The following is a 17,132-nucleotide window of genomic DNA, read 5'->3' on the forward strand; positions in this document are numbered from 1 at the left end:
AAGAATTTATTTGTAATGGAATGCTATAAAAAGTAAGGAAACCACTGAACTTGCATGAAACAAAGATACATGATTTTTTTTTTTTTTTTTACAAACTCCTTCTAAAAACTAAGGTTTGGGTAAGGTATGTTGAGACAACTGACTGAAAAGAGTTTCAAAAATTCCCCCCACCCCAAAAGCTTTTTGAACAATCGCTTTTGCTTCAGGTATAACACGTTTAGCTAGAATATTGGAGAGTTTTTGTTGAAGGATTGTATTGTTAGTTTTGCATTGTTAGTTTTGCAATACCTTTATTGTCTTGAAGACAAGCTGTAGAAAGTGGGGAGAAGTTGAGGACTGTCGGACAAATCCAATTAGGGTGCACTTCTCTGAAGTTCATTATTAAGGTGCATTTTTTTAAAGATATATGTGCACTGTTGATCTTTAATGGATAAAACGCATAGTGAATGATCAGATGAAGAGTTCCTTTTTTCAAATGGTAACCTTGAAGTTTGTATTTTAACTGTTTTGATAGATGCAGAGATATTTGAATTCCAATAACTGTGCTCTAATGCAGGTCAGGGTTTCGCTAAGAATGACTTGCAAAAGACAATGAAAGCTGCGTTTTGCTGCTATTTGCTTTTTTTGTGGTGTTTGAAAGTCAGTCTTAGTCTGCTGCTGTTCAGTTCAGAGCATGTCTGTCATGTGCTATGATGACTGGGTAATTAATGTCATTGTAAGAAATTGTCCCTACCATTTGAGAAGGGAGGCTTTTTAAAAATAATAAAGCCTCGCACTTTTTAAAATTTATTTTAAACACTGAAATCAGTATCTAATAAACACACAACAGAAGATGTGCTTGAGAGCGCTGCTCTTCTGTTTTCCCTACCCTTTCAGGGACAGGGATCCATTTGCCTCTGACACCCACACTTTATTTGGTAAAGCCAGGGATATGAGGCTTGACAGCCCATGTGCCTTAAAAATTAAAGGGCAGAATGTAGAACAAGACATGTCAAACTACTTGTTTGCCATTCCTTTATAGTACAAAAAGGAAGCATCCATACATTTGCAGTTTGTCTTTGAGCTTATTTTCTATCATGCCCAGTGCTACTGCAGTTCATGCTGTACAGTTTCTATGCAATTTCGGAGCTGCTCTTAAAAAAAAAAAAAATTTGTTAATGTGCATGAGCTACTTGTTGGCCACTTTCTTCATATCTTGCTTGTCTATTTTTGATTCTTTTTCCTTGCTAGTTCTGATAAATTTCCATGTATCAACTGTTCTTGTAAAAAAGGAAAAAAAAAAAAACTGTTCACTTTGACACCTTCCCCCCACCCTCCACTATACGTGCAGGAGTTCTAGATGTCAAACAGGAAGCAAAACAATGAAGAATTTGGGGGCCTAAGTTGGGTAAGGTGTGGAATTTAGTCTGAATCAATACAGTAACCTCTGTTGACATATGTATATAATGCTGGAATATGTTACAGTTCATCTCAAGAATCTATACTAATGATATTAGTAAACTTAATAACTTAGGTTTGCATCTAAATGCACAATCGAATGCAAGTGAAGCAGATCCAGAGGAAAAAACACTTGACATCAGAAACATAATTGCCAAGTCTTGTGGGAATGGGCCATATCATGGTAGTGTTTTAAATATGGGTCTTTGAAAAGCTTGTGAGGTATTTCTAATAGTGATGTATCTTAGTTAACTGAATTATCAACAACTCACTACTTGCATATTGGAATACCACATTGCATATGGAGTAACTAATTTAAAGGCCCTTTTGTGTTGCCATTCAAAGTCCAGTAGAAAATAATGCCTTCGTATAACTTAGACAATAATTGCATAACTGGAAAATAACATAAAGATTAGCTCTGAAGTAAATAGATCTTCTCAAGAGTGGAATTTAGGATTTACAACAATTTATTGTATCTTTCACTGCATTTGTCAGGGATTAAAATGCAATGTCATCTATTCAGTATAACATAAAGGAGGAAAAATGGTTCCTACTGTCTTGTTTCTGTCTTTGGGAAAGAGACAGGTACCTGCACACTCAAGGGATGCTTATGGTGAGCTATGGTGTTGGTGACACAGATTAAATTTTAAAGGTTTACAGTGTGTATGTGATTTTTTGTTTATCTTTTTGTTATTTAGCCAGCAACAGTTAAAGAATCTTCAATCAGCTTTGGGCAGTAGACTGGAAGAATCTCTATGCATAATCAATGAAAAAGTACCTTTTAATGACACAAGTACGTATTGTCTGGGTTTCTTGTTTAATTTTGGGTATCCATCTTGAGGAAGTTCTTACAACTAATACATATTAAGGAGTAATGTTGGACGTCTGAACAGACACTTGGAGGTAATTGTAGTAAGTAGTCATAATGCTTTTTTATAATCTTGTTTAATGATCTCAAGATACCAAGTTTTTATACTTGTATGTATATATAATGAAAACTTTTGAAGGCTTTTGAGTAATCTGCCACTTGTCTTGCTCAGTGTTGACAAAATATTGTAAAAGATGAAAGAATGGTGTCAATTTACTGGTTTCTCCACAGATTATTTTTTTTTTAGTTACTCATCTTGAAGAGTATTATTTTTGGCAGGATCTGTTCAAGAGTTACAGTAAGTTACAATGAGGCGTATGTAGTGGCTGCAGAGAAGTTGACTTAATGAAGCATTGCATCAATAGTCCATGCTTAGTATTAGTGGGAAGCCCCTCAGCATGTCTTGTGTCTGATCAGAGCATTCCCAGACTAGTTCTTATCTGTGGTTTCTCTCAGACTTGTTCATCTTTTCAGGGGAAAAAAAACCCTTTGAATTTGGGGACTTTTACCTGTAGCAACCTTCTTTTTTCTGCTTCCTTTCCAACTGCTACTAGATAAATTTAAGTGCAGAGGATACCATGAAGGGAGAAGAGCTCAGCCTTTGTAATGTTTTGGTACAAGGATCAGTTAGTATGTGCTAAATCAGTCCTGTGTACTGGGTGCTTTTGAAAATAGTTTTAACATGAGGTTGTACTTGGGCAGGCTGTGGTCTGTACTCTTCTGGCAGTGAGACTAGGAGGGCCTGGAGTAGTGAAAAAGCTGAAAGTAGTGGAGAAGGAACAGAAAGGAAAACGGGCTGTGGAATTTCTGGTAGGCTTTACTGGTAGCTTTTGCATTTTTTTTAATTCAGTTTAAAACTTGATAACATTTTGAATAGCCTTCAGTTCTCTAAAAGCTGATCTGGCAGAGTGCTGTGGGGATGAGCCTTCTAAGTTCTCCACTGGGTTGACAATCCAGTGAGGCGTGGCTTAGAAACATCAGATCATCTTATCTTTAGGAAATGTTGACTCTCATACAGCATGATATAGAATCATAGAATGTGTTGGGTTGGAAGGGACCTTTTAAAGGTCATCTAGTCCAACCCTCCTGCAGTAAGCAGAGACATCTTTAAGTACATCAGAGTGCTTAGGTGTTGGTGCCTTGAGCTGGTGCCTTTTCACTTATTCTCTCTTGCAAAGATCACTTTGCCTGGTATCTGCTGCCTATTTCTGCTTCTCTGGCTTCTTTAGCTGATTCTTTTTTTTTTTTACAGGTGGTAATCATAGAATGGTTTGGGTTGGAAGATCATGGAGTTCCAACCCCCCTGCCAGGGGCAGGGACACCTCCCACTAGACCAGGTTGCTCAAAGCCCCTTCCAGCCTGGCCTTGACCAGTAGCTAATGATAGCCTTGACCTGGCTATTGTTGTAGTGAGAACTTTGTTAAGAATAATTTATCTGCTCACTTGGCTGCCATGGGATAATGTTTTAGCTCGTGTAGAAAACACTGCAAATAGTGGACAGATCTTTAGTGACAGAATGAGAGAAAGTCAGGAAATGTCTGCTATGGATTCCAACTGTCTTGCTATAGGCTCTGTAGTTGGTTTTAAGTATAACTAGCAGCTGGCTTCAGTTTCAATAGCAATCAAATGACTTGTTGACTGCTGCGCATGATTTCAAGAGTAGAAAGATAAAGTTTTCTGAACCATTTCCTTATGAGTAGGATTTGGTGATTTTTGACAGTGGTTTTCGTAGTGAATATGAGTACCTCTTCCCATGTGTTATTTGCCAAACATGAATGATACAAAATGAGTAAGAAGCTGTAAACTTCCTTTGTGTGCAAATTTAAAACTAAAATGGTTATTACTGCTTTCTAATTGAGGATGAGTATGATCCCTTTTAAATTTGTAAGATTTTGCAAGCTGTTCTATAGGTACAAATATCCCTCTACCTCTTTAAAAATTGTGCCTGCCTGTAATTGAATAATCATTCTAGTTGCTCTGTAACTGGAACAGAATGCTGAAATATGTGGAGAGTACATCTTATTCTACATTATCAACAAATCCAGTACATACAGGAGCTGTTTTTAAAAAAGCAAACCATTAAAACAATACATTCATCTTATTTGACAGTTCCTGGAATGCAATTGAAATTTGAAGATCATCTTGAATTCTTTAAGGCGCTTTTTTTTTTTAAAGATTTTTCACTCTTGTTAGTGATGAATACTGTTATTCTGGGCAAGAGGATTCTGCTCTTACCTATCAAATTCAGGGTGTTCAGATTGTAAATCAAATTTAACCATCTGAGGCAAGTATGGAAGTGCTTTCTCTCCACCTCACCACAGTTCTAAAGTGAGGATGTTTAGGCCTCCTTTATTAAAGCCAATTGTCTGTATCTTTTTAGTTTACATTACTTACATCAACTACAATATTACTGCAATGAAATCTTATTTTTTAAAAAAATTAATTACTATTTACCAGTGTCTCTTAAAAAAAAAAAACCAAAACAAAACCATGCTTTAAGTGCATATAACTCAACTTTTTGTCCTGTAGGATCTAATCGATACAATGCTCTGAATGTACCACTACACAACAGAAGATATCAGGTGAGCACTTTTTGTGGCTTCATATGGAAAGATGCAATTTTCTCCACAGATAGTGAATAAACCCAGTCATTTCAGTGACCCTAGGTGGCAGAAGATAGCCTGTGTTATCATGATATTCCCAGGAAATTTCTGGCCACGGAGCCTCTGTGCTTTTCAAAGGTAGTCTATACTGGTCTTGTGGCAAGGAGTCAAGTTGTCTGCTCACCTCACTTCACTAGAGCTAATCATTTGACTTCTGGCTGATGATCACTGTAGGTGTTAACTTAGATGTAACTTTCTAAAAAGAATGTCAGAAAGGTTTAATATTTGTTTCCTGTTACAGTTGTAAGAAATATTCTTTTACTATGCCAACCTGCAGTAAGCTAGAACTTTTCAAAGTTGATTGAAATGACATTAGTGTAGAGTTCTTAAGCTTTTTTGTTGGAAAAAAGGTAGTTTTGATATCTTAAATTCCTTTGTCCTCAAACTGAGCTTCTTCAGTCACATCAATTGACCCCCAAAGAATGTTTGCATTTGTAAACTATACATGGGTGTGTATGCTAGAGCATCATATTAGTTAATGTTACTTGTCATAATTCTTTTAAGGAATGTATTCTTGTGAACTCTGCGTGGTTCACTTAGATTTTTATGGACTACTTCTTGCCAAAACACCTTACTTGCGCCAAGCCACCCTTATTTATTTAAATATTATTAAAAAAAAAAAAAGAAAAAGTTTGTTCACTACTGTGAATTCATCAATTTCCTTAGGAATGTGGTTTACTCAGTATTCAAAAATGAGCATTAATTTTTCTGTGAATAGCTTAATATATTAAGACTTTTTACGGTAGTAAATCAGATACCCTGATGCTAGCTGTATTTTCTGGTTTTACTGCCACTGAGGATGGGCTTCCAAGCACTCAGTGTTTTTCTCTTTGCTTGTACGGTATGTCTTGAACCTTGCAAGTTTAGCGCATTCAGATGCCACTGTAGAAAGATTTCAAATAGCTGTTTTCTCCTTTCTTCAGAAGTGCCTATAAAGAGCCCTTGTTCCTAATATGTCTGCTGTGAGAACAGGTGACCTGCTGTCCAGTTTTGTGACTTAAATCAACCTGTTGCTCAGTACTAAGAAAAATCTGAATAACTGCATGGAGAGTTTCTCCCTTTTCTCTTTTCTGCCAGTGCTATGTCAGCCAGCCTCATGCTTCAAGGTCTGCAGACCTGAAAATGTTCCAGGGCAGGTTATTACTGGCTTTGCCAGTGGAGGCAAAATACTAGTGTATGAGCACAGGCTGTAGTGTAAAGGACAGCAAAACAGTAATATTGTCTGTTTTCCATCCTTGCATAGCTAATTAACATACTCAATTTGAGTATGACGACTGCATTAATTACTCACCACTGTCCATGATCCATAATCAAGATCCATTTGATTTAATACTTTATTGAAGCATTAAAAACACATCTCTGAAGGATAAGTCATTCTTGGCTGAAATGTTACTTCAACCTTATTCTCTCCTCCATAAATTCCAACAGTGTGGTTTTCTCTGTTGCTTTTGCTTTTTCAGAATGTTCCATTTTGGATTAATTTCTTGGATAGGTCCCTACTTCACTGAAGCCACAGAACAGCCTTATTCATAAGCAGCAGCTCAGTTCTGTCCAGATGGGAGACTAAAAATTGAGTGTTACTGGTTAGAGAAGCAGACACCTTTTTATTCTGGGAGAAAAACATCATTTTTTTTTTTACTAATTAAAGCTAGGTTTTCTTACAACCGGGTGTTACAAACTTCTCACTATCATCACACTGAAAGAATGGAGCTGTTGTCAGGAATTAGTCTATTGGTGTTTAGAAATCTTAATTTCAAAGGTTTCTGTAATTGTACTAACCTCTAAGTGTTCTTGTGGCCTGTAGTTTGAGAAATGCAGCCAAAAGCAAAGCATCCCCTGTTGTATGAAATAAAAACTTACTTTGTCACCGTAGAAAAACATGGCCTTCTGTGTTACAATGCAGTTTATTCATAAGCTGTAAAAATTAAGTTAAAGGTGATGCTGCTATGTATTTTAGGCTGAACTAGTAACAAGAGAGAAATCATTGATAGTAATTTTTTGTATCCAGCCATAGAATTTTTTTTTATATTTAAATAGGTACATGTCAAATACAGTCATTTTATAATTTTCTTTACAGCTGAAGTTGCGAGACCTTGCTGGCCAGGCGCTGGCTTTTGTTCAAGAACTTGTAACAGCTCTTTTGAACTTCCATACATACACCGAGCAGAAGGTGCAGATCTTCCCCATTGATTCTGCAACAGACACTATATCACCGCTAAATCAGAAGGTAAAGCTTACAGATTTCAGCTAAGAGTATGTTCAATTATGTACATTTTGAGTGAATAATCTTAGTCGTGCAAACTTCTGCCACCTTTACTGGAATACTGTGAGTGTGTTCCTGAGATGCAGCTCTCCTGTGTGAGAAGTCTTTTCTACTGGATGAAAGTGGGCAAAGGTGTAGCTGCAGAGAATCCTCTTGCCCTGTGCCTCTTCTACAAAAGCAATATAATAGTAAAATTAAGGCTTTGCTTTATAAGTGCTAAATTAAAATGCATTTGTCAAAAAGTTTAGCTGATTTAATACTGTACTGCTGAATAGATGCTTGTCTTAATCTCCCATGGCCCAGCAGATTAAACTTTGAGACAGAAGTCTTGCGTTTCAAGCATTTAACTGTAATGTGAAATAAACTGGATGTAAGGTAGGCTTATGAACGAGAGAATTGGGACTCTCTTCCATTGTCAAAAACTAACTTCATAATCTGATTTTAGGCTATTTGTGTAAAGACCTTTCCTGTAAGTTGTGTGAAGCTTCAAGTCTGTAAAGCACGTTAAAATTATTATAAGAAACCTGACCTGTCTCTTTCTGTACAACTCCATGGGAAGGCTCTTCTGAGAGTATCATTCAGAGCTGTTAAACTGCATCTTTTGGCTTTCTATGCCCTGAAGCATGGAAAAGGACTTGTGTGAGGATGCATATCTTTATGCTTTGGAATAAAATTGCTTTAACATCTGAGTTATTGACTTCATAGTGCAAGTGGACCTATATGCATTTAAGTTGCTGGGTGACAGTATTTTCTTAGAGTATAATTTCAATTTAGTAGTTTGTAGGGCTCAGACTTAAGCTACTGAGGTAGACATGATTTGCATTCATCAAAGGGCTGCAATGCATGTAGTGGCAATGTTAACTATCACACAACTTTTCTCTTCTTGGGAAGACCTCCTTAATCTCTTTGCAGGCAACAAATATGCTTGTGAAGGTGTTTATCCACTAGAGACATCTCACACTATTTCTTCTTGATTGTTTCAACTATTTGAATCAAGAACGTGCTTCTACAGAGGTTCAGATAGATCTTAGTTTGAAAACATTTTCTTGCTCCTGCCACCAAAGGTGCTCCAAATCGCATATCCTTCTTGTGAAAACTACACAGCTTTGTCATCTTCCAAATTCTTTGGGGCAAGAACTGTCTCCTTGTTTTTTGTGGCCCGGTGTGGTGACAGACAATACTGCAGTTTACGCTAAGGGAATAAAATTGGGTTTCTCAGTCATCACTTTTCATACATTTTTTTTCTTAATGTCCTAGTTAACACTTCTTTGCTTTTCAGCAGAGAAGTGCTTTCACACAGCTGAAATCTGCAAATTAATCAGAACTGTAATTTGATTCTCCTTTTCTGATAATTGATTCAGTAGTTCAGGCTTTGTTTGTTTTCATAATTATGTCTCTTGTAGTCTCCCCCATTGTGTATTCATGACCTAATTGCCTCAGTGCATGCTACCTCGCAGGGCTTTTGCAGTGACTTTCTGACTTTCCAGCGGTGAAGCATCTTTTATCACTCCCTGAAGGTGCTATTACTCTTGGGTTTTTTTGATCAATTTATCTATTTGCTTGGCAAGTGTTCTCAGTGTGGTGTTGGCTCCTCCACTGAGCGGTTCAAAAACCTCCCCTTAATGTGGTAGAGAAAATGAGACAAGTGTCAGGTAGTGGCTTAGCATATTTGCACTGATTTATCTTTCCCTAACTCCAGGTCTTGTCTGGCGCTTTCAAGCTATTTTCCCCACCAAACATTCAAAATAGATGTGGACAATTCCCACCCAGGTTCAAGTATTCCTTTTCTCTTTAAGTATTGGATTGCTGGGTTCTGCTGGGTCTTCAGCATTGTGCCAGATAACTCCAGTCCTCTCTCTTGCAACACAAGTCAGGAGCATTCTGCATGTGTTATTTCTTCCTGCTTAGATTTAGGAATTTTTCCCTAATTCCATCCAGATTTGTGCATGCATGAATGAGAGCTTGGCATCTCTCTTTTCTTTTTAACACTGTGTTACTGCACTATAATGATACAAGAAATAATTAAAATTTCTCGTACCCTATTTGGCTGGGATCTTTAGCTGCTACTCTGGTATGAATAATCAAAGGTGAAGGTATCTTTCTGTGGCATAAAATAAAAACCAAAATCACTTTTTGAATACCTACATCAATCTGTGGAAAAAGCTTTTTGTAGTATTGTGGTATCAAAGTTGAAAGCTGATGGTATTGTTACGATTTGATTGTGTGTAAGAGTAAACAGCTTTATTCTCAGGTATACTTTTCTGAAGGTGAAATTTGCTAAAAATTGCTTAAATAAATTCTATTCTAAGTCGGGCAGTTCTGTGAGGACAAAGTTTCATAATCGCCCAAACCTGTCATAGTTCTTGAAAGTAAGAATTCTCCCTTTGATTAGTTACTGCTCCATCCTTTGCATTGGTGTAAGCGTGCTTTCACCTGTGTTGAAATCTGGACTGGCTACAGATAAAGATTAAAATGGATCTCTTGCTGTCAGTTTTAACTGGGTTTAGTTCTTCAATACTTGGCACAGCATGGCCTGTGCTGATGCACAGGCTGAGAGGCAAACAGCAGCTGGGAGGAAGGTAGGGTAGTTTATTCTGGTGGCTTAACGGTGCATGGATCTAGCCTGAATTTGATGGAGTTGAGAAGGAATGCAAGGATGTTTAAACTTGAAAAGCAGGGGTTTGGTGTGCTGTGCATGGCAGTTAAAATGAGATGGGGTGTTGTGGCAGAGCCCGAGATGGGGTTTTGCCCAGGCTTCTATTGTAGCCTTCACTATTTCTCACTTTTCCTCAAGATGTGTGTTTGTGTGTCCTGCAGAAGAGGTTGCTGCACATCACTTGACTATTATATCTTATTATTAACGTCTTGGGGATCATTTAAGATGATGGATGCTTTGCTAAAGTGGACTGTTCAGTTGTTAACTTGAAACAGTTTGCAAGAGCCTTTAGCAAGCACCATTTTAAAATCTCTCTGTGCTCAGTTCTCACAGTATCTTCATGAAAATGCTTCGTACGTTCGCCCTCTAGAGGAAGGAATGCTTCATTTGTTCGAGAGTATTACAGAAGATACTGTGACCGTACTGGTAAGATTTCTTATTTTGAGTACTGAAAAAAACTTTTACAGAGCAGATATACTTATGTGTTGTTTTTCCTTCCAGGAAACAGCTGTGAAACTGAAGGCCTTTTCAGAAAATCTAGCTTCCTACTTATGCTTTTTAAGAAAGATTCTTCCTTATCAGTTAAAAAGGTACTTTTGATTTGATAGATCAATTAAAGAGGCACTAAGCGTCCAGCTTGCAGCGTTGTCAGCATCTACAACTCAAATATTAAGTCAATCCTTAAAGCATTCTGGCTTAAAAGGATGGAATTTTTTTTTGCCTGCTGGTTTTTGAGTCTTTAGGTTATGCATGTTTTTTTCAGCCGGCCGTTAGAGCTAAAAAGATATATTTCTAGGGCCTCTTTTCTCCCCTCACAGATGAGACTTTAATGAAAGCTGCACAGATTTTTGTTTTTTAATGTTATTCAATAGGATTGATGCTATTCAGGTATACTAAAACTGTTAACTTCTTGAGCCTGTCTGAAGATTACTTAATGTAGTAAATACAGCAATGTAGTAGAACTTGGCCAGATCCACATCCCTTCTGCAGTGAAAGTCTTTGTTCCTGAGTGGGTTGAAGGAAGGTGATATATTAATGCAAAGGATCGCTTAAATGTAGGTTTTAGATTAAGGAGGAAGAAAAAGCTTGGTTTATGCCTTCTTTATACCTGTTCTCCTGCTCCTTAGGAAGTAAGAGGTAAATTATATATCAGAGAGGAAAAAGTCTTTAAACTTATGCAATCAGTTACTTGCTGTGAGTATAAACTGTTACTGCCTTGTGTCTGAAGCTCTTAAGAGGGGGGATAGTATGTGCACACAGTACTTTTCATGTATTGTTAAGTTACTTTGATATATCAACCTTTCTAAAATAAATTCCTGGTCTGTTGTTGCTTTGGGCTGCAGATGTAGAGAACACTAGCTATCTACTCCAAAACTCATGAACTTTTTTTTTAAGATAATGGCTCACTTTTTTAAAAAAAAATATAATTCATATATTCCTAGTTTGGAAGAAGAGTGTGAGTCTTCTCTTTGCACAGCTGCTTTAAGAGCTAGAAATATGGAGCTACACAGAGACATGAAAAGGTTGACTGCAGTCTTTGAGAAGCTACACACCTACATTAGTCTTCTTGCATTACCAAGTAAGTGCCAATTTTGGCTCCGTTGGTTACAGTGTGACTGGAAGGTATAGTTTTCCTTTTGGACCAGTTCAAAAAGAAACAAGCCAAAATCCTAAAATAAACCACCCCAAACCCCACCACACCAAAAAACCACACACACACAAAAATATCCCACTCTTATGGTAGGGGAAAACAAGGTTAATGCTACTCTTTAGGTACAGTCTAAACTATGGGGCAAGTGAGTTGTGCAGTATGACATTGTTAACAAACTACATTTTATTATTATCATTTCCAGTTCCACCTGTTCTGTTAAACTCTCATGGTAATGACTAAGTAAAATCAAGTAAAACCTTTGTGTGTGTGTGGAAACTATATCCAAATGCATACTGTAAATAATAAGAGGAAACAGTTATTGTATAGCATCAGGTTATTTCAGTCTTCACTTTTTAGAAGGACCCAGATGGTCCTTCCCACAACCGTGAGCGTGTAAATCTTTCTGCATGCATAATTGCTCTTTGAGACCTAAAGAGTTGATATTTGTAAAATCTGAATGAAATTTAGGAAACTTGGAAGACTTTTATCTGCCTACTCTGGCAAATTTGTGGGGGGTGTGTGTATATATATAATATTAAAGGAAGGGGAAATTTAAAGTAAATAAATCTTTTTCTGATTCGTTAGTTCTAAACATCATACCCCATGCAAATGTTTCTAGTGGGTTGAAATCAGATGATGAAGAATCATCTTTTTTTCTATCACGGTTGAATCTTTTTTTTTTTCCTTTCTGCTTGGTACTTCTAGGTACAAAGCCAGAAGGACTTCTTAGAACAAATTACAACTTTGTGTTTACAAACATTGCTACAAGTCTTCATGGATTTCATGACATTTTAAAAGGTGAGAGTACAGGAATAGCGGTATGTTTCAGCTCTGCTTTTTTCTGTTTAACATAGCACACACGTACTTTCTGTAACAATGTTAGATGTGCAATATGTGATAAATCTGCTTTGTTTTGCCTTTAGAAACTAAGATGAGGAAACCTGTGAACTACTTTAGACATCCATGCATCTTTTTCATGCCTCCATTCTTTTAGCTTTTGTTTTTCTAAGTTGCTAGAATATTTAATTGTGGCACTCTAGATCTTCCTCAGCAGTGTTACTGTAGTTGTAGAACTTCATTGCTCTAGTAGAACTAGCATGCAGAATGGAATGCCATTAAATATTCATATTTTCCTCCACTTCTGTACTGTTGACCTAGTACCTGCCTTCAAAGTGGAATTTTTCCTTACAGTTTTTAGGTTGATTATCTATTTTTAACAGGAGTATGTAACCAAAGCTTATAAAGAAGTCTGTTTTCCTTTTGAAATTGAACTTCCTCCTTGAAAATGGCCTGCCTTCCTTTTCTCAGAAGGACATGGATATGTTATGTTCTCAAATACTTTTCCCTTCTAAGTCATGTGAGCTTAAGACTCAGATATTGAACGGGACTAAAAATTCTACCTTTAGTGTCCTCATGTAAACATATGGAAATTGAAAGTATAGTTGTGGAATGAATTGCTATGGATCAGCTATATTGCTATGACTTTTGGGATACAGAGTACGCTTAAATACACACCTTTGTTCTGCCTTGTGTAACAGGCATAACGTCTATTCCTTATGATCACAAAGTTCTCTAAGGTAGTGTATCAGACAACTCAGTATCCAGAATAAACTTCTACACATCTCGCTTAAAGAGGGGAAAAGTGTTTGAAGCTGGAGGTCATAAGCTGACTTTGAAAATGGTTGCTTAAATAGACAAAAACTGTAGTTTGACAGAAATGTCTTTTCTTTTTCTAGACCTTTCCAAGCACTACAGTCAGAAAGCTACTTTAGAACAAGATGTTCCAACTGCCACACAGAAACTCATAACTACAAATGACTGTATTTTATCCTCTGTTGTGGCTTTAACAAATGGAGTGGGCAAGGTAATGAATATTCTTGTTTCAATATAATGCCCTAACTCGTGCAGGTTTTTTTCTTTCAAAAAAACCTTGATTGAATGATTTGGAAAACATAGGTGTGCCTCTGATACTAATAATCTATAGTATCGAGTTTGTTCTAAGGTATTTTCAGGCAACAAGATAAAAACAACTGAATGGATGATAAAAGTAGATACTGTGAAGAGGACACTTTGCATTACTAAGGTCTAACTTTTTTGTGGAAGAGCCTGTACCTTGTTTGAATTTCTTGTTGTAAAGTCCAGTTTCGCTAAATAATTGTCTTTCTCTTGAAAGAGTAATAGCTCCTCTGAATCTTTCTGGTCAGCTTAATTTGAAAAGTGGCTTTTCTTGATTTGTCTAGATTGCCTCGTTCTTTAGCAACAACTTGGATCACTTCACTACTTCATTGAGCTATGGCCCTAAAGCAGGGACAGAGTTCATCAGCCCCCTTTCAGCTGAGTGTATGCTGCAATACAAGAAAAAGGCGGTTGCTTACATGAAGTCTTTGAAGAAGGTTTGTTCTGCTAATGTGCTTGCCCAGAGAAAGCACAAAGGTGATAGTTGGTTATGTCAAAGAGAATACAAACTACAGATTTTTAGGACTTGGAATAGATTTTCCTCTGAATGAGAATCTTTGGCTGAGGAAATGGAACCCTTAGAGCAATAATGCTATTGAAAAATTTACAGAGCGTAGTTGCCCTCACAACTAAGGGTATGTGCCAATTCTGCTGTTACCCATTTCCACTAATTATTTCTGTGCCAAGACTCCAAGGAGAAGAGGGTAGCTGCTTATATAAATTTCCTCTCGTATTCACCAGGAATATGGAGTGAATGACATCATGTTCTTATACTTGAATTTGCTGTTATACAGTAGAGAGCAACAGGGGAAAGAAAAAGCAGCTGAAAAGGAGGAGAAAATGTGCTCACCCAAAGGATGGAACACTGCCAGATCTCCCTGTTGTCTCTGTTAAAATTAATGATGAAGTGATGGTGTACTTAAGTTATCATTAAATCACTTAGTGCAATATTTATAGAGTGGACCTTAAGATGCATTCGATCATTAGGCAACACCTGGAGTTTTCTGAGCACTTTTGAATCAGGTGTGCATATTGGGGCGGTATTTTTTGCGAGCTTAAATCATTTTTTCTACTGGCTGGTAAACACTTGAAAGATGTTTTTCTTCCCTTTACTAAAGTAAGGAGCGCAGTAAGAAAACAATTGTAGAGTAGGTATCCTGTTCTACTGCGAATCATGTTTTGAGGTTTCTTTTATCCTTCTGTAGCCTTGTGCAGATTCAGTGCCTTATGAAGAGGCTTTGGCTAATCGCAGAGTTCTTCTGAGTTCCACAGAAAGTAGAGAAGGACTTGCACAACAGGTATTCTGGTGTAACTTTCACTAACACATGTGGTAGTGTATCTTATAAATGTAAAATAGCATAAAATAGTCTCCACATACTGGCGTTTTGGTTGTACATATATATGCACATACTGCAGCTTAAAATTAGACTTCAGGTACCATATTTGTAGAATTTGAAAGTAAAACTTACCCTTTTCAGGCAGGGGTATCCAAGACTTGTTCTTCTTTACCTGCAGAATGTATGTGGAGTTGTAAGAGACAGAATGATGCTACAGATGTCGCCATTTATAAATGCAAGAAGTCAGGCAATCTTTCATAATTCAAATGCAAAATAAAGACAAGCATAAGCATTAGTACTAAAGTACTAATTTATAATGTTATGTATAGTCTTGAGTGCTTTTTTTGGACTATGGAGGATATATTAGCACTGGTTAAGAACAATTTTTCTTTTAAGTTGAAGTCTATGAATAGATTAGTTTATCATTCTTGCAGTGTGCATATATATATATATTTTATTTTTTTCTGGAAGGTGAGGCAGAGGGAGGTTAAATGGTATTTAAAATGCCTATACAATTTGCCCATCTCCTCATATGAATGAGACCGACTAAGTGATTAGTACTGAAAATTCTTTATTAGCTTGAGTGTTCAGACTGTACTTGAGTCATCATCATTGAACTTTCACAGAAGAAAGACTTTAGTGGTTTTTCTTGTAGGGGCCTATATTGACAATGTGCTAGTAAGGATGAGATGAATTTCAACAGAAACGCGTGAAGTGATACGATGTGTGCTATTCCATAGTTTTCTTATCTGAACAAGTGGGTTCTTCTGTCTCTATGAGGTGGGGCAACCGGGAGGGGAGAGATTGATTGATTGTATTTCCAAGGACCAAACCACAACACTAGCATAGAACAAGACAATGCTAGTGCCAGGCATGTATCTTTAATGTTTTCATCAAATTTTTCCCTGCTTTGATTTTCACCCAATATGGTGTTGCCAGTTCTATGAGCTGTAACTTCGTGATGCATTTTTTTCATTCCATTTAAATAACATGGTCATTTTTGACACGTGACCACAGTTAAGCGTACAACTGGAATCAATAGTGTTTATCTGTTGCTTTATTCATTAGCACATTTACACAATGGTTAAAAATGATACTGTCTTCAAACATTCTGTGTGTGACTTTTTTCCCCCCTTGCGTTCAATAACCTGGACTGTAAACTTTCCCTCCTAAAGGTCCAGCAGAGTTTGGAGAAAATTGCAAAACTTGAACAAGAAAAAGAGCACTGGATGTTGGAGGCCCAGCTGGCTAAGATAAAGCTAGAGAAAGAAAACCAAAAATTGAAGAACTCTCTTAGTGGACATTTAACGGAAACTATACAAGAGCATTCTGTTTTGCCAAATGTGGCTGAACAAAAGAAGGAAACCACAGAAAAGAGTCTGAGGGAACCTATTAAAAGTACTAGTCTGGTAAGTGACCTTTCTCCTTCAATAGAGAAAAATCCACTTTCTTCAGTAGTGGTACTGTTTGATCTGTGGAATGCTAATAATTAAAGCTTTTTGACTGTGAAATGCATTCACATTTGGGCTTCTTGTATTTGCAAAGCTGCTTGCTAATACTTTCTGCATAGTTTGGAACTTGTTAGCTTTTGAGACCGGTATCTTTAGTATCACGGAGATGTTTTTGTAGTTCTGTACTGGTATAACTTGGGGGGAAAATAGTAGATGCTCAACTCTGAGATTTTTCTGACTTTGTAGTCAGGAAGCCTTGCAAGTAGTGTATATCTCGGGTCGGCTCTGAGTTTCCAGTACTCTTTTCATCTGTAGGTATGTTAAAGCAAATGGAAGTAGGTAATTATTATGTTTAAATGGGTTGAAAGCCTCACTACGAGTTTGTGCAGTATAACTTAATTTTAACTTGAAGCTGTTCAAGTGTTCAGTGCTGTCTGGAACACTAATTTTTATGTAACTTTCATAGGCACACACAACTTGGGCTTAACAATTGCATTTGGATAAGGCACGTGTTCTGTACATGCGCTTTTGTGTTGGGTAAATGTCTTTACTGTTAATTGCTAGTATTTAAAAGAGGTTGTCCTTTTCTCTGAATTACCATTTCTGAAATGGTGTTAATGGAGATATCTGTAAGAAAGAAACAATCTAGTTAGCTCAGCCCTCGATACAATTCTTCCTTTTTTTTTTTTCTCATAGCTTTTCTGCTCAAGGATAAAAATGACCTGTGGATTACTTTGAAATCCACAATTTTGAAGTAAAGTGGTATCTTAAGTATTTGGTCCTGTATTTGATCTGTTAAGAGTTTGAGGAGAACGGCTTTTTCTAGCCACGATGCTTAATGTAACTCACA

The 17,132-nt window shown here is 37.0% G+C and overlaps 1 protein-coding gene across 1 annotated transcript in view; it reads left to right on the forward strand.

The window, feature by feature from the left end:
- The window catches only part of PPP1R21 (protein phosphatase 1 regulatory subunit 21), a 31,511-nt gene that overhangs the window by 6,532 nt on the left and 7,847 nt on the right, over positions 1 to 17,132 (forward strand). Inside the window, exons 7-17 of the mRNA XM_074168330.1 lie at positions 2,136 to 2,230; positions 4,835 to 4,887; positions 7,046 to 7,195; positions 10,212 to 10,313; positions 10,389 to 10,477; positions 11,330 to 11,466; positions 12,244 to 12,336; positions 13,275 to 13,402; positions 13,779 to 13,931; positions 14,700 to 14,792; positions 16,007 to 16,240. Coding sequence (XP_074024431.1) covers positions 2,136 to 2,230; positions 4,835 to 4,887; positions 7,046 to 7,195; positions 10,212 to 10,313; positions 10,389 to 10,477; positions 11,330 to 11,466; positions 12,244 to 12,336; positions 13,275 to 13,402; positions 13,779 to 13,931; positions 14,700 to 14,792; positions 16,007 to 16,240 — 1,327 coding nt within the window. The remainder of the gene's footprint in view (positions 1 to 2,135; positions 2,231 to 4,834; positions 4,888 to 7,045; positions 7,196 to 10,211; positions 10,314 to 10,388; positions 10,478 to 11,329; positions 11,467 to 12,243; positions 12,337 to 13,274; positions 13,403 to 13,778; positions 13,932 to 14,699; positions 14,793 to 16,006; positions 16,241 to 17,132) is intronic.

The sequence above is a fragment of the Numenius arquata genome, chromosome 2 (assembly GCF_964106895.1).
Source record: "Numenius arquata chromosome 2, bNumArq3.hap1.1, whole genome shotgun sequence".
NCBI classification, from domain to species: domain Eukaryota; kingdom Metazoa; phylum Chordata; class Aves; order Charadriiformes; family Scolopacidae; genus Numenius; species Numenius arquata.